The sequence below is a fragment of the Diadema antillarum genome, unplaced genomic scaffold, assembly GCF_040938485.1.
Source record: "Diadema antillarum isolate AM-2024a unplaced genomic scaffold, OU_Dant_1.0 scf00000208, whole genome shotgun sequence".
Classification (NCBI taxonomy): domain Eukaryota; kingdom Metazoa; phylum Echinodermata; class Echinoidea; order Diadematoida; family Diadematidae; genus Diadema; species Diadema antillarum.
The window spans coordinates 1,774,799-1,799,230 of record NW_027271097.1 but is presented as its reverse complement, the minus strand read 5'-3'; the positions used below and the strand labels follow the sequence as shown (position 1 = coordinate 1,799,230).

Here is a 24,432-nt window from a genome sequence, read left to right as displayed (position 1 = left end):
TTTAACTTGACTTTGACCCATTCATACATTTAGGCATTGAGTAATTTTCAAGGTACAGGTGTGGAGAAAAAGTGCAATTTCTGAATTGAATAGTAAATTGTTACCATTTTCATCTGGCCCTTGACCCTAAAATTCATAAGATAATCACTTTCAGGTAGAACATGCATAATATGTACTAAGTTTCAAGATAACTTGAGCCACTTCCGAGATATGGAGGAAAAAGTTAGTTCAGCACTTTCACTTGATCTTTGACCTTTCGACCTTTGAGGCAAAAAAAGAAGAAAAAAAAACTTTCCAGAGAATTTCTATTAGGTAATACACATGCATACACCAGGTGTAAAAAAAAAAAAATAACCCTGCTGGCATTGCATAAATATGAGGAAAATAGTAAAATTTTGAAGTGTTGCACTTGACCTTTGACCCCTGACCTTTGACCCCATGAACCTTACATTCTCTAGATAATCACTTCCTGTCAGTACATGTATATACTATGTTTCATGAAGATACCTTGAACAATTTTCCAAGGTACGGAGAAAAAAAAAGAAGTTTTTACTTGACCTTTTGACCTTTGACCTTTGACCTCATGACCCAAACTTTCACCAGAGAATCTTAATTGGGTAATACATGTATACACTAAGTTTCAAGAAAATATCTTCAGGCATTCAATAGATGTGGTGGAAATAGTGAAATTTTATGTATTTGACCCTGACCTTTTGACCTTTGACCTCATGACCCAAACTTTCACCAGAGAATCTTAATTGGGTAATACATGTATACACTAAGTTTCAAGAAAATATCTTCAGGCATTCAATAGATATGGTGGAAATAGTGAAATTTTATGTATTTGACCCTGACCTTTTGACCTTTGACCTTTGACCTCATGACCCAAACTTTCAACAGAGAATTTTAATTGGGTAATACATGTATACACTAAGTTTCAAGAAAATATCTTCAGGCATCCAATAGATATGGTGGAAATAGTGAAATTTTATGTATTTGACCTTGACCTTTTGACCTTTGACCTTGAGCATGTGCACCCAAAAGTTGATAGGCACAACTTCACCCCCAAATACACACACATGCCAAGTTTCATTAGGATACCTCAACAGGTTTTGATAGTTACCTTGTCCACAAAATTCATTACGGACGGACGGAAGGACGGACGGACGGACAACCCGAAAACATAATGCCTCCGGCACCACTTCGTGGCGGAGGCATAAAAATTCTGTGAATACTTGTAAAATAATCATAAAGTGTTTCAAATACTTTTAACTGTAGTGTAATGATGTATCATTAGAAACAAATTGGTTAACTATAAAATAGAAATTACAGTAAGGCAGATTGAGAAACCACAATGAAGAGCAAAAGCAAAAGATAATGGCGATATGCAGGACAAAAAACAAAACAAAATAAAACTGAGGAACAATTGGGTATTTACTCATTCTTCAAACCTTCATTGGAGAAGTATTTATTCATATTCTTAGAGTAACAGTAAAATATAAATGGAATCAAGAATTCTGATTCCTTGCTTAAAACCCCTACAACATTGCAAAATTGGGTAAAAGAAACAAAGCTTTTCAACAAATATTATTGCCATTAGTCCCTGTTGTTCAACCAGCTTAAAATTGCAACACTGAAGAATGTTTGGAGGCGTTGGTGATGCCAGCACAATCCATCTTGTTTACAAAAATTTTTTGATTGGAGTAAGCAAAGCGCCTGAAATTGAAAGTCACACTTAACAGGTGGCCATGGTTCTAAATATAATTTTCTCCACAATTGAATCTCATTGCACACATCATTCCTACATTTGTTACAACTGATAGATAACAATAAAAACAGGTGTTTGGATAACAATGAAACAGGTGTCTGGATACATCTTTGAGAATAAACACATTCCTGTCTGTTTACAAAGATGTGTTGATTCCACATTTGCAGAAGGTGGCGTGATTGAAATCTACATGAAACAGGTGCCAACGACCAATAAACATTCACCAATAATTTGGGCGAGAGTCATCCAATATTTGGACACTGGTAAAACATCTTGTTTAGATCCTCTCACTATCTTTAATACAGAAGACCATATTCTGGACGAGGTATGGCACCTTCATTTCTAACCAATGCTGATTACGTCTTTGGATTAAATCTCAATGAAAACAAAGACATAAACAAAAGAATAATGATAATTTATAAAATTGCAATTACACAATTTCCTCTGATTTGCCTCCTGTGTAATTTCACTCTGTATTGGGGCAAAGCATATTCACATTTGACTGAAACATGATAAATTAGTAGATGTATAAATTTCATTGTGAAATTTGATTTTTGCAATAGTACATAGCCAACAGAACGGCTTACACTGTGATTCCTGCCATGACAAGACAGGTTACCAGTGTTTTCCTTTTTTTTTTTTTTTTGCCGTCTATATAACAATGGTCCTTGTCTCACATATCATCTCACATATTCTGATAAAATTTTACCAACATTTTCTTGTGAGGTAGTACAGAATGTGAACTAAACTTATGATAGTGCATCCGTTCTGTTTGGCTGAGGTGATCATGGTGATGAATATAAATAAGTTCACGTCAAACGTCAGTAATCCAAAATGCCCATGACTGCAAACTTTAATGGCTTCTCAACTTTGTACCATTGCATTATGATATGTACTGATAGCTGCTTCTTTTGCTTATGCAATCATAGAAGAATCTCTCTCTCTCTCTCTCAGCAATTATTGAAGCGGGCTGACATTCAGAAAATAATCTATCAGTCTCAGGGTACGTGTATGCTCGATTTGCAAACACAGTATCAGCATTTCGAAATGCTGATCCAAAACTACATTCATGGGGGTACTGTTTATACTCATATCTTTTTTTTTTGCGAGCTTGAGAAAGAGCCAATTTCACGGACATGCACTGTGCATTGTTGAAAAAATATGAATCCTTATTACATTGTAGCGAGCTGTTCAGCATACATGATTTTGTGTTTATGCCTTCCCAGTAAATGTGACTCGATAGAATCGTGATCGTAAATGTGATTTGAGATTATGCACATAAACACACCCCTTTGTGCCCCTTGTGAATTGGCCTTTTTTAAAACTTCGTTTATATCAAAGTGAGTTGTGATGCAACTGTGTTTACATTAATCATATTTCAAAATGCTGGATACAAAAAAGTGATGCATAAAAGCACTCTTATTCAATTATGAAATCATCATGCCCGCATGTATAAAATTTCAGTGACACAAGAAAAACTTCATCTCAGATGAGAACACAAGAATCCCATATCATGACTATGAAGCCATTTGATGAGATGCCGTTGCTATGACCACGTCTCCATCTGAAACAATCTCCGCCTCTCCAGATCACTGACAAACTTCTCCGCCGCTTCCTTCTCCATCTTTCCCTCAATCTCAGCGATGGTGCAGAAGGCTTCCCTCACACTGGCAGGCATCCGTTTGGCATTTCTGCAGCCATCAACACAAATTAAGAGAAAACAATTTGTTCAGAGAATGACAGCGGTAGGAGTAACAATGAAAATAATGTTAATACAGTGGACTCCCATTATAATGAAGTCCTCGGAACCGGCAGCTTTCTTTTGTTATATCGAAATTTTGTTATAACCAAGCAAATAAACAATAAAAATACACAGAGAGGATAATGTTGCAGCCTGAATTTTTACTTCGTTGTAACCGGAATTTCGTTATAACTGTGTTCATCATAACAGGAGTGCACTGTAACTGTCATTATGATCATGATAACACTACTACTTCTAATATGATGACAACATACAGGATAGAGGGCAGCAAGTTGTGAATATTATAAATCACATGACAAAATATTCCATATATACAAATCACACGAGATGAAAAGTGTGTGCACAGTAGGCATACATTGTGAGTATTCAGGTAATGTCTTATATGTTGTTCAAACATTGCACTGCTTTCCCCATTTGAGTACACAGGGGTGCTCTATGTGATTACCACATAGTTACAGTAACGATAATACTGCTATACATATCACTACACACATGTCATACAAAATAATACACTGAGCAGTTGGAAAATCTGGAGCCAAGTGGTAAGGCACATCACAAAGCAGTCTAGTAGAATGGAAAAAGAAATACATCATACACAACTACAAAAAAAAACAAACACCACTATACTGACACACACAGATAGGTAAGAGTGTATAGCGCACAAACACTTGAACGATGTGACACAAGACTCTTACCCAGCTACATATATCCGTGCAGGATCATCTCTCCTGTTCATGAGGGACCAAACGAGGGCACTGTTCTCTCTTATTTTGTGTTGCACATAAACCTTGTCCTCCTGTATGAAACATAAGATTACATAAAACTTAATGCCCTAAAGAAACATCACAGTCAAATAGAAATAAATTACTCAGTCAATAAAACATTGCAAATTAGTTGTTAGTCTAAAGGTGACTGAGAAACAAGCATGTTTTATATATATATATAACACAGTGCTTATATAGCGCATATCACTACCGTGGTGTCTCTATGCGCTTTAAGGAGAGGGATGAAGTAGAAAGAAGAAATGCAGTGTACAATATGTGTACCATAAATGCAGAACCAAACTCATTCATAATACTTTTTGAACAGAAATGTCTTGAGAGCAGTTTTAAACTTTAACACTGTGGGAGCTTCTTTTATATAACACGGAACAGCGTTCCACAGTGTGGGAGCAGCATGGGCAAAAGATCGCTCACCATAAAACTTTGTTGTGATAATAGGACATTGGAGAAAATTTTCTGAGTTGATCTTAAATTACGAGAGGGAGCGTACCTGACCAAGAACTTACTGATATATTCTGGTGCCATTGAATGGCGGCACTGATAAGTCAGTAACAGTATCTTGAAAACTATACGTGACTGAACAGGAAGCCAATGGAGCTGTTTCAAAATGGGGGTTATGTGAGAATTCTTCTTTGTGCGGGTGATCAATCTTGCAGCTGCATTATGAATTGCCTGGAGTTTATGTAACTGTGAGTCAGAGATATTATACAACAAACTGTTACAATAGTCTAAATGACATATAACAAAAGCCTGAACAAGCTTCTTAGTGGTCTTAACATCCAAAAACTGACGAACTTTTCCAAGCTTATATAAAGCGAAGGATGCTGATATACGTTTCTCTGAAACAAATTTGTCCATGACCATATTCTGATCGAATATCACACCAAGGTTTTTGGCTGTTTTACCAGGTACAATGGAAGTACTGTCAATCTTTATAGCAGGAAGTTCCATTCTTCTGCGAAATCGAGATGTAAGGTGTAAGATCTCAGTTTTTTCATCATTCAGTTTAAGACCATTTTGGATTGACCATAGTTTAATCTCTCTGATACAACATTCTACTCGAGAGATTGCATCCTGCATGTTACAAGGTTGAAATGAAATGTATATCTGAGTGTCATCAGCATAACACATCCCTGACACTCGGTTGGACACGATAATATCTTGTAAAGGAGAAGAATACATGGTAAACAACATTGGGCCAACCACAGAGCCCTGGGGAACACCGATATCTAATACATGAGCAGAGGATTCTAACTTCTCTATTACAACTGTCTGCCTTCTCTGCTTCAAGTATGATTCAAACCAGTTAGATGTTAGATTTAGTATGGCAAATGCATCTGAAACACTGAAACTGCCCCAGTAGTTGTTGGTCAGTATGCAACATACATCACACAGTTTGGACATTGGGACATTGATTACCTGTGCTACTTAACCCGTTGAGGACGGACTGATTTTGCTACAACACGCATTTTCCATAGGCCCCTGTCCGAGTATACTCGGGACTCGTCCTCAACGGGTTAAAGGGACTGTACAGTACTGGTTGAGGTGGGGATTCATGTTTTCAACACTCCTAATTGAGATAATGAGAAACCTCTTATGAAATATGAAAGAGCATGTTATTTTAAGAAGGATTCAACGTTTATTTGATGAAAATCGGTTTTGAAATGGCTGAGATATCCAAAAAAAAGTGATAATAATAAAGGTGACAGGCCACGCCTTTTATTAGGATCTCTTTGTTTCATCTTGTTTTTTAATATCTCAGACATTCCAAAACCGATTATCATCAAATAAACTTTTGATACCCCTTAGAATTGCACGCTCTTTGACATCCCATAGAGCAGTTTCTGAATATCTCACAAAACGTTAAACGCTATTAAATCCTCACCTCGACCAGAACTGTACACACCCTTTAACAATGTAATGTAGGACACACATGATGTAGCTTGAATACAGGCATTCAAACAAACTTTATTCTACAACAGGGCTGCCAACTCTCATGCATTGAGCATGAGACTCACTCATTTTGTCCTTTGTCACTCTAAAACTTTATTTCATTTGCATGCATTTCCATTGATCTCACTCATTTTGACTCCTAAATTATAGCATTGGCCTATGGGAGTCTCACTCTCAACTAGTTTCCAGTGTTGGCAGCCCTGCTACAAGTGCATGCATCTGTCTGCGTCTGAGTCCATTTTTGGCATGTTTCAGTTATAAATAAACTAAAAACACAAACACAAACACAAACACACCAAAAAACAAAACAAAACAAAACTAGAAATGTCGCTATGGCGACTGGTATGCCTCCGCCATAATGCATGATTCTCCTAATAGGTCTATAGTACATGTGGACAATGTGTGATTACATTTTCACAAAATTGGCAAAATATTACAATGACATGTTTGTCACAAATGTATTGAATGTTTACCTTCCTTGACTTATGTTTAATTGGATGAATAGGAGAGCATGTATTTGGGGAATTAAGAACTTTAACTTGACTTTGACCATTTCATAAGTTTATGCACTGAGTAATTTTCAAGGTATGGAGAAAAAGCGCAATTTCTGTATTGAACAGTAAATTGTTATCATTTTCATCTGGCCTTTGATTTATAAGAGAAGCACTGTCAGGCAGAACATACATAAATTCAGCATGTACTAAGTTTCAAGATAACTTGAGCCACTTCTGAGATATGGAGAAAAAAGTAAGTTCAGCACTTTCACTTGATCTTTGACCTTTTGACCTTTGACCTTCTTGGCAAAAAAAAAATCCCAGAGAATCTCTATTGGGTTAGACATGCATACATCAAGTCTTTAAAAAAAATATCCTGCTGGCATTGCATAAATATAAGGAAAATAGTAAGATTTTGAAGTATTGCCCTTGACCTTTGACCTTTGACCCCATGAACCCTAAATTTCCTAGATAACCACTGCCAGTCAGTAGATGCATATACACTATGTTCCATGAAGATACCTTGAACAATTTCCAAGATACAGAGAAAAAAGTGAAATTTTAACATTTTACTTGACCTTTTGACCTTTGACCTTTTGACCTCATGACCCCAAACTTTCACCAGAGAATCTTAATTGGGTAGTACATGTATACACTAAGTTTCAAGAAAATATCTTCAGGCATTGCATAGATATGGGGGAAATAGTAAAATTTTAAGCATTTGACCTTGACCTTTTGACCTTTGACCTTGAGCATGTGCACCCAAAAGTTGATAGGCACAACTTCACCCCCTAATTCACATACATGTCAAGTTTCATTAGGATACCTCAAAAGGTTTTGGTAGTTACCCTGTCCACAAAATTCATTACGGACGGACGGAAGGACGGACGGACGGACGGAAGGACGGACGGACGGACAACCCGAAAACATAATGCCTCCGGCACCACTTCGTGGCGGAGGCATAAAAACCCCCACAAAAAACAAACAAACAAACAAAAACAAAACCAACAGAAGAGGATGAAGCAACTTGTATGAAAGGTTATACAAAGAATATCCAAAGTGATCATTTGCATTTTTTTTTTGATCATTTAGAAAATTCCTGCATATCTCTGCATCTGAGTCAAGCATTAACAGATCTTGACCAAAACAGAAATAGAAATATTTGGACAAACTACTGAGAAAGGCATGAGTACAATCGTATCTACTTCCAACATCTTCTAGATTACAAGCCCAAATATTACAATCTTACATGAGGGATATCATGGTGTAGTCTCAGTGGTAAAGCATCCTCCAATGTTACCCTTTACCTGATCACGTGAGAAGGCAGCTGAGACCTGAAGGAGACCACGACCACTGAGTTCATTCCACTCGTCCCTGCAGAAGAAATCCTTGCCCTCGTTCCTACACCCAAAGAACAGCAGGTTTCCTTGGCAACACAAAGCAAGGGAGATGGAAAAATGTTTTGTTTTGAAACCAAAGAATGATGGACATTCTATAGATTTGAAGCTACCCTCCACAGAATTGCTATGTGGAGAAAGAAACCAGCAATGGACATTTAAGAAATCTATCCCATTGCAGAATTGTTATGTGGAGATAAATACTGGCAACATGATATTAGAAATGAAGAGTTCATGAGCTCTGGAAGGACATACACACATAAACCACAACAATCACAAAATCGGCATACAAACAATTGAAATCAGTGACAGCTTTCCATTGAAAATCACATTCTAAAAATAAACATACTAAAAAATCTATCTACACACAAATACACCTCTTCTTTGTGTAAACCTGAGATTGAACAAATAAACTGAGACAGTTCAGGGTCAACAGCAACCCCCCCCCCCCCAAAAAAAAAAAAAAAACATGCAGAATTTATGAAAAGCGTAGCTTTTTGTGGCAAATATCAATGAAAGGATTTTAAGAAAATCTACAAATTTGCACCTATTATGCTAGAATATCTCATAAGCGTGTACATACTGAAAGGATTCTGCCATTGGCAACGTGCCGGTTTCTTTGATACATAGGAAAGACAGGAACTCACCTCCTTGATTGTTTGCTGCCCTCTCATGGATGAAGCTCCTGAAGGGGGCTACTCCCGTCCCTGGGCCCACCATGATGACTGGTGCACCCCTGTCAGGAAACGTGATGGTGCCCTTCTTGGTCCAGATCGGTATTGTGATGTCATCTGTAATATCCAGTTCAGTATAGGAGAACACATAAGTATATTTCATTACAACCTTGACTGTAATTAATCATGGTTTCTTACCCCTTGTATATGCACACTATCTAAACCCTGCTAAGTGGTTTTGTAATAGTTCTGACAAATTCAAGAGAGGAGGGGGAGGAAGAAGTGGAGACGATAGGGGGAAACCCCTGCTCCCAATCCTACCACAGAATAATTCATCATATAAGTGCTTAATTTCATATTATGATGACATCAAGGGGAAAATCAGTGTGGTATAACTTTATGCCCACTTCCAAGGTGTGTTAATTGAGGTATGGTATGTATGAATAATTCATCATAATACAGAATGACTCAAGATCTTTAAGGTTACTATATCCATGATTTTCGTTTCATTGCAGTCAAATATCTGGCATAATACCTTAAGACAAAGAGAATGCTCATTCATAACATTGGAGAAATTATCAAAGTCCATTCTTTGACAATTCACAATGTGATTCGGATAATAGAAAGATTTGTAAAAATCACATGTACAGAGATTTTCTAACACCTGCTCAGATATTCATGACACAGAGTTTTTCTTCTTTGCAGTACATAATAATCTTCAGGTGCAAGTTGTTGTTTTGTTTTTTTCACTTTGTCTCCCTCTACAAATTAAATTTGTTAAGATCGCAACTGCTGATTTGTAAATTAACAAACATGTCGGAAAAAGGAACCAGTGGGACTCGAACCTATCATCTACTGCTTTCCGCGCAGCGTCACTACTACCAGGCTGTCCCTGGTTGCCGGCAGTGACACGATGAACGTGGAACAAATACCCAAGCTCCGAAATTCCGACATTGTTATGTTAAGTAGTCCAAGGCGGACAAGGCATACTAAATGAAAGAAAGAAAGATATTATTCAGAGGTGTGAAGGTTCAGGGAAAAAAAAAAAACTTGCACCTGAACCTTCGGAGCTTGGGTATTTGTTCCATGTTCATCGTGTCACTGCCGGCAACCAGGGACAGCCTCGTGGTAGTGTCCCTGCCTGGAAAGCAGAAGATGACAGGTTCGAGTCCCACTGGTTCCTTTTTCCGACATGTTTGTTAATTTACAGATCAGCAGTTGCGATCTTAACAAATTTAATTTGTAGAAGAAGACAAAGTGAAAAAACAACAACAACAAAACAAAAAAACTTGCACCTGAACCTTCACCCCTCTGAATAATATCTTTCTTTCTTTCATAATAATCTTGTCATGGCAATGTAATAATCTGTGTCACAATCTCGCTTCACTTTAGGTACATTATGATGTCAGCAATCTTGCACTTGATTTTTCTTTTCTATGATGTTCCGTTGAAAATAACAAAACTTAAAATGAACTGATTGGTATTTGGGCTTCAAGTGCATGTGTAATTCCAAAATAATTCTACACTGTAAAACATGCTAAGTAAGAACTCCATCACCCTAGTTAGCAATGTAATCACTGACCCATTGCATCGGACAGAGTTAACAGGCACCTTCTCACCTGAAGGTTGTGTGGAAGCAATCCAGTTTGAACAGAGACCCTCTCTGGGTTTGACTAGCTTTGATTTATAGCGAACAACAGCCATCAGTATGTGAATCTCACTGGGGTGAGCCTAAAAAGAAAAAGAAAAGAAAACCAGAATAATATATTCACCATGACCTGGCATCATCACAGAATTTAAATTATCCTAGCCAAAATGTACCCTAGATTTATTTCGTAATATATCTATGATAGTTTTATGGTGTACTAGTGACAGCCCCATACACGATTTGTAATTCTGGCTCATGAATCAATGTAATGACACATTGAAATTCCGGTGCTACTGTAGGAACTTCCATTTCATAAAGAAGCTAAAGCCAAAAATTGCTTAGGGACAAATATTTCCTAATCTTCCTGATACATTTGCAGACATCAAGGCTGAGAAAACTGCAAAGTAATGTAACTGGTTATCAAAAAAGAAGGAAATTCAATGTGTATCCAAAAATAAAGACAATGTTGTCTTAAGAACCTATCGTTTGAATCTCAAAATCTAGTTTACAAGTTTAAAGGGATGGTATAGTTTTGATTTAGGTGAGGATTCAGCTTTTAACTTTTTGCAAGATACTTAGAAACCCATCAAGTAGTTCAAAAATGAAAACACTAAAATGTAGTAAGATGTAGAATTTTTTACAGAAATGTTATGCAACTAGAAACAAGACAACTGTAAAAACAGAATCATCTTAAGCATGAAACTTTCGTGAATTGAAACTTTTGCAAATTGCCGACCATGAAAAAATGATGAGTACATTTGTATGTACCACACGTACTAATATGCACTGCACTGGATAAACAACCTTTCTGCATGCATTTAACTTTCCCGAATCTTGGCTCTGTACAAAAATTCACAAAAGTTTCATGCCCACAAAAGCTTCTGAAAAAAGAAATGGAATTCTACAGCACAAACAAATGTACAATCGATTGCTAGTCTGAAGGATCGATGCTGCTTACCGCTGGGGAGGAGGCGATGGAGAAAGCTCTCGGCTGGATGGCTGGGATAAGATCAAAGAGGTAGTTGAAGGGGATGGTAGTACTGACGTGGGGGAAGTCTTGTAGAGTCTCCAGAATGGTCCGTCGTGGTCGGTTGATATAGGAAAATAGCTCTTGCTGCAGAAAATTACAAATATATTCCTCTAGAAGATATGCCTTAAATATTATACATGCCATATATTTAGTGTGTCTAAATTTTCCTGAAGCGAGACTTCTGACGATTTCATGAGTGGTTAAATTCGTGATCGTGGAGTACAGGAATACAGGGAGATACGTGGTATGCGTGTGTGCAACGTTGCATTCATGTCAAGGTTAGAGTTGAAAATGTTGTGTGTAGTTAAATTCACAAATAGCAACCAACTCGCGCAACTTGCGAAAATACAAACCTCGCGAGATATATAGCGCATATGGTTATGCAACATTTTGGGGGACAAGGGATGTCTCTGAGCTCTTCCTTGTCTAGTTTGTTGTGCTAGGGTGACGTGGAATTCTGTGCAACTTCCCTGATAATGAAAGGATAATAGAGTTGAAAATCTAGCTTAAGGAAAATCAAAGGAAAGCAGAATGCACGGCACAAACTATGAGGTCTTAAAATATGGCGTAACAAAAATTTCACTGACATTACAACCACAGTTTTGGGGCGTAATGTGAAAGTATGAAAATTCCAACCTGGGCACTTCACCTAAAGATTTTGTGGAAGACTTACCTGTCCCTCAGCAGAGCAAAATTCCTCAAATTTCTCCTTCTCCAGCTCATTCTCAGCGAAGTGGACAAGCATCTGGAAGAAAGACCGCCTTGGGATGCTGTTGATGTCCAGATAGTGGGTAACAAGATGGCGGACGGTGCATGGGCGTGGCAGTAACCATTGCACTGGCAGAGGAATGTCTGATGGAAGCATGATATTCAGACAAGACAAAAGAAAAAGTCTCAATAATGTCTTAAGGATAAGGGTAACAAGATGGCAGACAGTGCATGGGTGTGGCAGTAACCACTGCACTGGCAGAGGAATATTTGATGATATCAGTCAGATGGGAGAAAAGTTAAAGTCTCCAATAATGTCTTTAGAATATTCCTTTGCTCTCTGCACTTGTAATCATGTGTATTAAGATACATACTGCATAGACAACATCTACAACAAGTAGAAAGACATCATGCCTCTCACTAAACTTTACTGGTAAATTTTTCAGTTTTTCCTAGTAGTCACACCATATGTTAATCTGGTAGAACAACTCCATGCTAGACAGATGTATTACTTGCAAAGCTTAGTATTTAAGCCTCCCAGTTCTGTCAGTAGGAGCAAATAAGCTGTATTTCAAATGAAACCTTATACATCAGCATCTTTTTTTCAACTGTTTTTCTATTTTTCATGTATTTTTCAACTTGGACAGCGACCATAACGATATTAATAGGAGTTTTTCAGTATGGATCTAGCACCACCAAGCTCCAGTACCTGTAGCCTTATAACCGGAATGTATCTAACCTGGGTCATTCTGGGATATGTTGAACACCTGATCAGGGTCAAGGTTCATATGTCGTATAAAGACATCCACTGAGGAGGCGGAATTCCGTGGCTGGATCATCACCACGTCGCCAGGACTGTATCTAGGTGGAGATGCAAAATACAGAACAAGGGATTCACCTTTTACGTGCCACAGCAGATAACCATAACATGCCACATTGTTTAGTTGCCCTTTAACTAATATTCCATGATAATCTGCCCTGATGATAGCTACGCATACCTACTCAGGATCACTTTTAAAGACCTACATGTACTCCATCATGAAAGACACAATAGGTACTAGGAGATGTATGTGATCCCCAATCATTAAGTTGGTTTTGTCTGTGCTAATTGGTGAATGAATTACAATTAGGTCTACTCACAGGTTTTGCAGATATATTTGACAATCAGAATATATCTCTGCCACACGGATATTCCGTAAAACAAGAACTGATTCACATCTGCAGTATGTTTCCTATTTTCACTTCTAGGTATCCAGTATGCATAGTTCATATAAAATGTCATAATGTATTCCTCTTATACTTTTATCACCATGAACAGAATTCATGCTGTGTCATGTGTGATTTTCAATTCTAACAATTTATTTCCATCAAACAAAAAGCAATACATAGTACAAAGTATACATTTGTCAATTCTTATTGTTGAGGAATTAAAAAAAAATGCAGGTCATGAAATAAATGTGCAGATAGTAATAATCATATAACAGGAAAGTAATGCACGCTTTGCAATAGAAACAAAGATTAAATAAAGCAACGGAAAAGAGTGATCTACTGAGAAGTGAAGCTTGTAAAAAATTGATCACTTGGAAAAAACAACAATATGCATTGTACCAATAACATATATATCCCAAATTAATCTAAATACGTAACATTGATGCATTTGAAATTGATGTATATGACATTAATCATATAAATGTAATATTTTTCAGTCCATGTGTGAATTTGAAATGCCACTCATACCTAATGTTTGAGTCTGTGATGTCCAGCTTCACGAGTCGAACATCCTGGAAATGGTCAGTGGCGGTCACTCTCTTGTTTTCCACCATCCTGGCATGGAAAGGACACAGGTTTGAAGGGGCCCTCCCGCTCTGCTGCTTGACCGCGTGATGAGGGCTACTGTCCACTCCATTCTCCTCTCCCTTCAAGAAGTGCACTGTGTATCTACCTGGGGGACTAATAACAAATGGGTTGCATGCATAAGAGGTAACTTCTTCAGTAAAGCTGCCTTTACACCATGTTCCCGGCGGCCATGGCGGCCAGGTTTGCCCGAAACGTAGTGCGCCATGGGTAGATGAGACATTCTCCTGTTTTCCCCCTTTCAAGGCTTTGCATTCTAGTCTTGTTCGTTCCAGTCCTCGCACCGGTGAACATATAGGTATCAGATGCTGTTCTCATGGCGTCTGGTCAGGCTAGACTAAAAATATTTTCCATCGTGTCCCACTAAAGACCGCCTCGAAGTTTTGTTACGGCCTATTACGTGCTGTCGTGTTTCATTGCGTTCAACCCATTTTAATATGGCATGCAAGATTTCTCATTAGCACCAGGACTGCCATGGCAATTTTTTTGACAGTTTAAAAATCTGATACAGCATCCACAGCAATCACAGCCTGTCACGTTTGCCTATCTCATCTCACTGCTTTTGTTGCATGTCCATCCCGTTTTGTCCACAGTAGCCTGAAACACGGCTGCCGTAGTTGCCGGGAACATGGTGTAAATGCAGCATTAAGAACACTTTTACGTCCATCCCGTTTTGTCCACAGTGGCCTGAAACGCGGCTGCTGTGGATGCCAGGAACATGATGTAAACGCAGCATTACAAACACCTTTTATAGTACTCTCCTTTATGTCCAAGTGGAGAACCAGGGAGGTGCTACAGATGGAGTAACAACTCTTCATAATTCATACAAATGCCTGTTTTGGTTCTAAAGCATTACAATAGGACATCTCACATCTCTCTACTCTTTTGAAGTCATGCACAGCACTGCTCTAAATCCCAAATGAAATTTGGTGGTGAAGAAAACATGGCATTTCATTAAATCACAAGTCATATTTCAACATAAAATTTGAATGAAACATCTGAATATTCAGAACAGTTCTCTTCATTATGTGCAATCAAAAGAAAATTAGAATTAGGTCCTCTTAAAAATGTGTATTTTTTTTTATGATGCACACATCTGCACATGTTAGTTTTCTTATCTTTTAATCTGGCATATTTGATCTTTCAAATGAAGTACGCTGCTAAAGCATGTTCCAGTGTGTTTTTCTATTGCTGTTAAAAGTGTAATTTTTACACTGCAGGGAAGGTTTCATCAGTGGGTATTATTGCTGAATATTTATGTTCTATGTTATAGTCAGGCACTGTTAAAAAACAAACAAACAAAAAACAAATGCACCTGATGGTGCTAACTGTCATTCAAATAGCTTTCTGAAACACATCAAAGATAACATGCCACAATGGATTCGTGTTTATGCAGGAGTGACCTTCACTTTCTCGCAAGAGAAGGTGACTTCACATCAAGCTCTGCGTATGACGGCAGTCCCCTGTATTGATTCCTCCCTTGTTCATATACTACTACAGTATGCATTATAATGTTGCTTTGATTTATATGTATTGGGAGGACGTTCTTATGAAATTGACAATTCCTGTATTGATTTGTATGTTTCACTATTTTTGTTGTTGCATACTTTGTATCAATTTGTATGTTTCACTATTTTTTTTTTTTTTTTTGGCATACTTTGTATCAATTTGTATTGATTTGTCATCATACTTAGCGAAAGATAATGCAGAAATAAACCAAACCAAATGAAACTTACCAGACACTGGCAGGTATGAGTTCCTGACCAGGGGGAAGCGGATGGTGGAGAAGGACCTCTGTCCAGAGTGTCTGCAGCCACGGATCAATGACAGCATCTGGCCTGCATCATGTGAAAACATTGCTGTTAAAGTGAAGTATTGTAAACCACATGAGCTAGGGGTGTGGAGACTGCAGGTTGCTTTTTACCCACCACACACATACACTTTTGGCTCTAACAAAAAAAAAAAAAGAAAAAAAAAGGGAGAGAGTGACGAAAAAAAACCCAAAAAAAAAACACAATGAATTTCTGAGAGTTCAGCCCTGAGATTCTTCCTATTGAAGCTCAGGGGAGGTACACGTACCATTGACCCTTGACAATTCCCCCTCCACTAAAAAAAAGAAAAAAAAAAAAAAAATTCTGCAGCCTGATATTTTCATTATATTCTCTGCTGTCATGATAAATATCAGAATCAAAGACCTCTCACCCTAGGTCATGCTGATCATCACCCAGTCCTAGGGGCACAAGGCTTGAAGCACCAAGCTGCAGCAATCTCCTGTAGAGCTTCTTAGCAACATAATTAAATCTGGAAGGAGAGAGCACAGTGTTGAGATGGTCTAGCCAATCAAAGACACAGATTGTTTCAGTCTTCCTTATCCCATGCAATGTAAGAAGGAAAAAGTGATAGTAATATTGTTTATGGAAAAAAAAAATGGGGCCCTATTAAAAAAAAAATGCCCCAAAGAATATTGATATCAAATCAGACGATATCATAAACTGCTCAAACATTATTATTACATATATGCAACATTATGCTAACATAATGTCTCCCTGGGGGAGCTCATAACAATGTTAATCACTATGATAATATTCAATAATTATGACAATAACTGTGTCTCCACAGGGAAATCATAATAATAAATGTCTCCATTGGGGAGCTCATATGAAAGGAAAAGGAAGATAGAGTAAGGAAAGGGAAAGAGAAGAAAAGATATGGGACATAGGACATGCTTATGATTCAAATGGGCTTCAAATTTTCCACCTCAATGTGCTAAACATCATTCATAAATCTTACCTGAACAAATTGGCTGCATAACTGGTCTATTACTGACATAATCATTAGGAATGTGCTAACCTACTAGATTATCATTCTAAGAAACAACTGGTTTACAAATTGGAAGAGTTTACAAGGTCATCAACGTAGTCATTCCTCTACCACTGAATGTATAGCACCTTGAATACCACTTAAATCCCGGTTTTGACAGACCTTACTGCAACAACATTCGGAGAACAAAATTCTTTGCCTCACGCAATAAAACTGCAAGAGAGAACGAAGGGTACTGTTCTTAACCTGTTGATGATGGTTTGATTTTGCTACAACAAGCATTTCCCATAAACACCTGCCCGAGTATACTTGGGACTTGTCCTCAACGGGTTAACAGACACTCACCGAAAACCCTTCTCCAGGTAGGTATCCAGGAAGAGGGCATGTCCACTGATGCGACTAACTCTCCCCCCCCCCCCCCCATCGACCAGCGCCATTATTCTAGATTGTGCACGCACAAAACGTGATACAATCACAGTGGTTACAATCCATGCCAATGATTGGCGTGCAGCGTGTTAATCACCCTCTGTCTGCAATGTTGTGCATGCGCGTTGAGTGTATCAAAGGAATGTTTAATACCGCGGTTGCATTCCAATAAAAGGGTTGTCGGGGAAATTTAGTAGTAATTACCAAAGCCAGCTAGGGTAGAATTTGGCAGAAGTTACTGTGACAACGTCCAAGCAACATTTTGCGGGGACTGTTTTAACAGGCTGGGTTAAAAAAAAAAAAAAAAAAGATTATCTAGACATTACCCAGACATTGTCACGGTAAGTCTACTTTGAAAGGCTTTGTCAAAACGGGGCTTAAACCGTTGAGAACGAGTCTCGAGTACACTCAGGCAAGTGTCTATGGGAAGTGCGTGTTGTAGCAAAATCAGCCCGTCCTCAACGGGCTTAAGTCTCACTTGGGATAGGATGAATCACCAAGGCCAAGCACAGAGTACTGCATCTGAGACAGTGAGTCCTCTGGTAGATCCTTCCTTAAGATGAAGCGCCAAAATTTCTGCATTGAGAATAGAATCGTCATATTTACGTTTGAATAAATATATGAGTAATAAGTAATCTATATTTCACATTGAAGAAGGAAAAATTATTGATATCATTCTTTGCATAAATGTGTAATCACAGTTTACATGCTATGGATAGGGGCACTACTGTGAGAAAAATAAGTACTGTTTAGGATACTTGCCAATACACTAGTTCACAGTTTCACTTTGCACATTATGAGCAGAAAAAGGTCATTTGTACCATGGACCTACTACACACACAGACTAATAACAAAGGTCTTTCTTTTATCCCATCATCAGCGCTGCCTCTCAATGTACATATTAATGAGTATATTCAGGTGTCTGGACAATGACTGCATAATCATACATTGTCATTGACAAATTAATCTTTTCTCTCATTTCAGTCTTATTTGACTGAAGTGTCTTTTCAGACTTAATCACCTTTGAATAAACACAAATTATGTGACTGGCAGATTTGAAAACATGAAAAATTTTCTGTAATGCACATGGTAATTACTGAAGTGAACACTAGTGGTCACGGATGTAACATTGCTTTACTATGGTAAGACATACATGTTGTCTACTATGGTTACCATCCATGCTTACTCTGAGACAATGTGCAAAAAATGGGAACATTTAGATTACAAATCACAATTGATCTGCCAAAATATTTGCCTTCTTTTGTAACATGTGTGCATTTTGCAAAATAAATTCCTCAATTTTTCAATGTCCCCTACAACTGCACTTTCTTGATTTCAGAGGATCACTATTTTCTTTTCTTGAATGGTGGGTAGCGACTGAAGATTGGTTCAATCAGACAACCCCGTTTCCCTATGCTACCCAGTGAGTGTCAAAGACCCTGTTAACAGTGGCGGGCCGGCCCAAGGCCTGCCTCCGTTGCAGTACTCGGCCCCACATTTTCTTTTACACTGCCTTGTCAAGGCATCCCTGGGAGTGCAGTCTCCTTTTACATGTTCTTTTTTTATCATAGTGGGGTTCTACTTACACATATTTATATTTTTTTATTTTTACGTGATCGCTACAGTACAGCTGAGTGGGTTTGGCCAGACATTTGGGTCTGCTTGCATTTACATTAACAAACGGGCGGCCGAAGTTTGGTACCACATTTTTTTTTTTTTTTTTTTTTTTTTTTGGTGTTACAGGGTCTAAGTCACTTTTCTGGGCACATCTGCACCAGCTTTTTGTCACAATCACATATTGTATTTATCTCCGAGCAGATTCTTCTGCTAACTGGGGGCAGTCACACAAAATGCTATTCCAACATATTCATGGAACATGGCTGAATAAACTACATGAAAATGATGACTGTCTACAAACTTTAAAGACTTCCAAACAATACATAAATTAATTGTGACAAACATTGATGTAGAAATTATCATAATGTAGATAATATGTAACTTTACCTTCATATTATCTGGCTCATCACCTTGGCCAGTCGTTGCACACACGAAGACTGCCAGGTGCTCCTGGATCAAGTTTGTCTGCACACAGGAAGAGACGAATAGAAACACAAAATAGGACAGATGAGGACAGTGAGATGAGGATAATAATTATGGTCACATAATAACAACAGTGGTTATTTCATTTGTATAGCACAAAGGTCCACCTTTCAGTGCTCAAATAAAGAAAGATGATATATATTTGTGTGTGTGTGTGTGTGTACAAACATGAGAACAGGGAAGAAAATAACAAACAAACAAGCATACACATACTGTATTCTTCATATATTTAGCGAGTCTAAATTTTCACGAATCGGGACTTCCCGCCAATTTCGCGAGCGGTTTAATTTGCGATCGTAAAGTCCTGTACTGAATGGAGAAGTGTACATGCGTACGTCACATTCACATTGGGATCAGAGTCAATATTTTCGCATGTCTTTAATTTCGCGAATAGCACCTGACTCGCAAAATTTGTGGAAAAAAAAATCCTCACAAAATATTTGGCGAATACAGTACCTGGTAAGGTATTTAGATATTGAGCTCCCTCATACATGTATATTCCAATTCATTTGTGGTATGGAAGGCACTGCCACACTGATAAATATCGACGGGACTAAGCTGTTAAGAACACTTTTAATTGTTATCTCTGATCTATTAAGGTCAAGAATGGGAGTGTGTTTGCCATCCTGTATACGCCGAATATTTTGCGAGGTTTTTATTTTCACGAATTTTGCGAGTCAGGTGCTATTCGCGAAATTAAAGACACGCGAAAATATTGACTCTGATCCCGATGTGAATGTGATGTACGCGTGTACACTTCTCCGTTTAATACAGGCCTCCACGATCGTGAATTTAACCACTCGCGAAATTGTAGGGAAATCCCGATTCGCGAAAATTTAGACTCACGAAATATATGGCGCATACAGTACACTATATTGCATCATAAGGTCTCATTTCATAAGTCAGACCACTGTACCCTTGCCACTGTGGAAATTTTCAAGTGGCATCAATGAAAAGACAAGTCTCTACTTACTATGACATATGAATCCATAGGCATGACGCGGGCAGCAAAGTGTCTGCGCTTGGCCTCACGACCGATCCTTTCTGCCACATCTTGAGCTGTCCCAGTCTGGCTTCCATACAGGATCAGAATTCTTCGCTCTGGCATTTTCTTTTGAGTGGAAATGATAACAATGGTGTAAAAAAGAGTGAATGGAAAATATCTGTCTGTTGTGAGGAGCCAACCACATTAATACAACCATGCTGAACAGTTAACAAGAGGCCACTGAACAAGAGGCAGATTTATCGCTAATCTGTCTCTAAGATGTTACTTCTTCATTCTTCCCTTCTTCACTCTCCTCTGCCTGGACTAGAGTAAATATTAAAGAAGAACCACGTGAGAACAGGTCTAAATAGAACGAGTAGGTAGGATGAGAAAGTTTATTTTGGTTGATCAGCATATACGCGTGCGTGCCTTTAATGGCTGCGACGAGCTGGAATGCTCCCAAGGGAGTGGAGAGCGAGCACTGTCATTGCAGGTTGGAAATAATAAAGTATCCAGTGACCAGGGTAACGCCATATCGGTAATTACTAATAATTTAATTTGTAAAGCGCATTGAGATAGGCCTACCCTACTGAACAAGTGAGTGTGACTGTGAATCAATCAAACCCGTCGACCCAATGAATGTGCTATAAAAAGTTAATTTATAGCTATTAGATCTAGAACTGAACGAATGAACGTGTTCTGTTAGATACCTAGAAGGGTCTAGTACTCTAGACATCTCATGAGTCATGATCTAGCGGGAACGAGATCGCAATTTTACAACTATTACACACTATACTTTACATGAGATGACTTCGTACAATCGTAGAAATACAATAGAACTAGCTAGACGCCCTAAACTTACATAAAATATAATTAGTGGGACTACACACTGATCATTCGTGGATATCGTTCTTCGATCCGCAGTTTCGTTCCCTGATCTCATGTTAATTCCAATGTCCCTCAGTAACGTAATATATTTTGATGAAATGAATGGATATAAAGCGACTCCTGTAACCATGGTAACATGCAAACTCGGTGAAATCAATCAAGATTGATTTATTGTTACTCACTTGCTGGTGGTCTGCCCTATTACCGCAGCAGCGACCCGTACGGACAAATACGTACCGTACTGTGTTACAGCGCCCCGCGACGGGGTTCTCACGTTGAGCTTGCGCTGCTTGTCGCGGCTATAATGTGGTAAGATGCGCTTGCATCACACCCATGGTATGCATGCAATAGCCATCACAGTGGAGGGGGGGGGGGGGGGGGGGGGGGGGGGCAACCGGCGCACGCCCCCCCTTATTTTTCGTTTAAAACAGTAGAAACAATAGAAATAAAAAGAAAAAATGAAATGAAACCCGGAAGTAGCACCAGAAATGCTCTCTCCCTTTACAGAATTCCTGGATCCGCCCCTGTTACGTGCCCCCCCACCCTCAGAGCGCTCTGCTCCTCCCCCAGCCCCTCCCCCCAACAGCTGATCAGATCAGATAGAACACCTGCAGGCTGGGGGGGGGGGGGTCATCAATTTAGTCAGCGCTGACAAGTTGTCAGTCTCTGACAATTTCAGCAAAATCCTTGGTTTTGATTGGCTGAGATGCTCTGTTCACTGACTGTTACTATGGTTAATATTGTCAGAGATTGACACCCTGTCAGGTGATATATTTAAAAGCGGTGGAAATGCTCCGTTTACAAATCAAATCATACAATTATTTTACGTGGTTCGTTGTTTCTAAAGTTCCTTATTCTCGTTGTTTCTAAGGTTCCTTATTCGAATGGCTCGTTATTCCAAATGTTCGTTAACTACATTAGGGGCTTACAAGTAAGGTTCGTTAGTCTTAACCTTACAATTCAATTTCGGACCACTGAATAGGCCTAAGGAACAATGTATTTTTGGATTCTGTTAAAAAAAAAACAACAACAAAAATTCGCACATAAACACACACATTGGAGGCCATCGCAGTAAAAGAGAAGAGTTGAGAATATTGATGTTTTTAATGATAATGATTACATTCATTATTATATATCCAAGTGATTACGTGCAATATTTGTGGAATCCATGAGAAGGAAATTTATATCGATGATACAATCATTTATATTGTTCACGCAGGTGCTTACACTTGCATTCTGTGTCGCTGATTTAGGGCGTATAAGGTAGGCTATGTTTTGTTTTGTTGTTGTTTCAGTTTATCGCGGGCTGAAGGGGGGGGGGGACTGGAAACGGTTATGTAGGCAACAGGGACAGATTTCTGGAGTTTTAACATAATGCCAATTGAGTCAATTTTATGTCATGCTTCTATACGATTGTTCTTCCAGCTTATATGTTCACTTATTTATTTATCATGTGCTTTTTCGTGTTCTCGACATTTTAAGCACCATCATTTAAATATGTAGAAATCAAGCAATGAATTTTCTGTAATGTTCGTGGAAGATTAAAATTGAATTAAATTGAATTGTTCCTTTTGTTCCGCTCTCGCTTCAGAGTATGAACCTAGGGCCTATAGGTCAAAATGACTTTAAAGTTGCTTCACTTAAAGAAATGGAGCACTATGAAAGGCTTTAAAAAAAAAATAAAATCTGTCATCACCGACATTGACCGAGTCAGTTGAAGAATACTTATAGTAGGGCCTAGGGCCTACATCAGTGTATTCAAATTGTGAAACAATCACACTATCCGTTTTTCTGGCAAATATTCAGTTTTGCCCATTAGGTCCTAAATGTTGGTTCGCATCGGGAGGTTTTTCTTCTTTGCTGAACTCTCCGTTTGCACTCAATCTTCATTTTAATATCATGAACACCAAACGGCAAAGAAGGAAATATACCCTGACATTTGAACTGCATCACCTGCTTACCGGCACTATAGGCCTGCTAACCTGCACTTTTCCAAAATCAGTAATATCAATCAACACCACGAAGAACAACAACAACAAAAAGAAAATTCATATGAATTTAGAATGTCATAGCATTGTATCCTCGCAAGTAGCTGTTTTCTCATACACAGAACTTTCCCAAACCAGTCTCTTTTATGAAGGAAGAACTTACAAATGTAGGCCTACCTGTTCACGTCAAGTTTTTCAATCATCAGCAATGATGAATCTGCGAAGGGTAGTGAGGGGTCATGGTTGGTGTATCAGTGACAAAAAGAATGCCTTTATAAATGTGATGACCTACTTTATGAACGAACAAGTTTAAGAAATATCGTTCTTGTCACGTAATAGCTAGTCACATAGCCTAGAAATTGTTTTGCGAAAACATATTAAAACTGACATCCATTATTTGCTTGAATCATCTACTCACACTACTGTCTATTTTTCATGAAAGTCGCCTGCTACCATTCTGTTTGTACGGCTTTTCTTTTTCCATTGTCACTATAATCTGAACACTTCAAAGAAGGAATTGAATGCCCCGGCATGGTTATCATCACTGTGGCATCATGATCATCATCATTGACATGCATCCACTTGGAATTAAAAATGGATGACTAATGAGAGCGGACATCATTCAGCACTGCTGATCGTGCGAGCGAGAGGAGGCGCCTCATCACATAAAGTGCACACGTGTTGTAATGAAATAAGCTCACATACGTAGCCAGCGCGCAGCTAGGCATCAAAGATGTAGTGTAGCATCTTTGCTAGTGAAGTGTAGTCAGCTAGCATGCTCCAGACGAATCGCATCGCGCAGCTCATCAACGTCCATCCCCAATCCAAGGCGCCCCGGGTTTTAACCTATTGGTGGCATTGGTGTGTGTGTCAGGGAAACATTACTGGTATTTCGTGAAATTCAAGCCCAACTTTCACTTACCACGCCCAGTGAGACCCTAATATTCTCCTTATATTCGACGTAATGGAATTATGATTAAATACTCGCAGTAATCATTAATAATTTGAACGTGAACAAGTTCAGTAGCCGGACAACATTCTGAGCTTCTTCTGGCATACTGTACGAATGAAGGCCTGGCACCGAGACCGCCCGCACTCCCAGAAAGAGGAATCTACTACCCTGTACCGGTAGGGCGGTAGTATTTCGGCTTCACG

The 24,432-nt window shown here is 38.6% G+C and overlaps 1 protein-coding gene across 1 annotated transcript; it reads right to left on the bottom strand.

Moving 5' to 3' along the window:
* Positions 1 to 3,314: 3,314 nt before the first annotated feature.
* Positions 3,315 to 20,524, bottom strand: LOC139724204 (NADPH-dependent diflavin oxidoreductase 1-like). The gene is made up of 14 exons (XM_071635349.1): positions 20,390 to 20,524; positions 19,321 to 19,398; positions 17,795 to 17,892; positions 16,273 to 16,371; positions 15,807 to 15,908; positions 13,954 to 14,166; positions 12,956 to 13,077; positions 12,182 to 12,360; positions 11,437 to 11,592; positions 10,450 to 10,561; positions 8,804 to 8,947; positions 8,067 to 8,185; positions 4,226 to 4,326; positions 3,315 to 3,459 (listed from the first exon to the last, which is right to left on the bottom strand). The coding sequence occupies exons 1-14, from the start codon at positions 20,522 to 20,524 to the stop codon at positions 3,315 to 3,317; spliced, it is 1,803 nt and encodes a 600-aa protein (XP_071491450.1).
* Between the last annotated feature and the right edge of the window lie 3,908 nt (positions 20,525 to 24,432).

What these genes read in the sequence shown, in the direction of transcription:
- LOC139724204 (XM_071635349.1), bottom strand. Translation starts at nt 20,524, where the DNA reads ATGCCAGAGCGAAGAATTCTGATCCTGTATGGAAGCCAGACTGGGACA. An exon ending in CTATGGATTCATATGTCATA is followed by an intron (nt 19,399 to 20,389) that starts GTAAGTAGAGAC and finishes TCCTGTGTGCAG; the next exon opens with ACAAACTTGATCCAGGAGCA. An exon ending in ATGAGCCAGATAATATGAAG is followed by an intron (nt 17,893 to 19,320) that starts GTAAAGTTACAT and finishes TTCTCAATGCAG; the next exon opens with AAATTTTGGCGCTTCATCTT.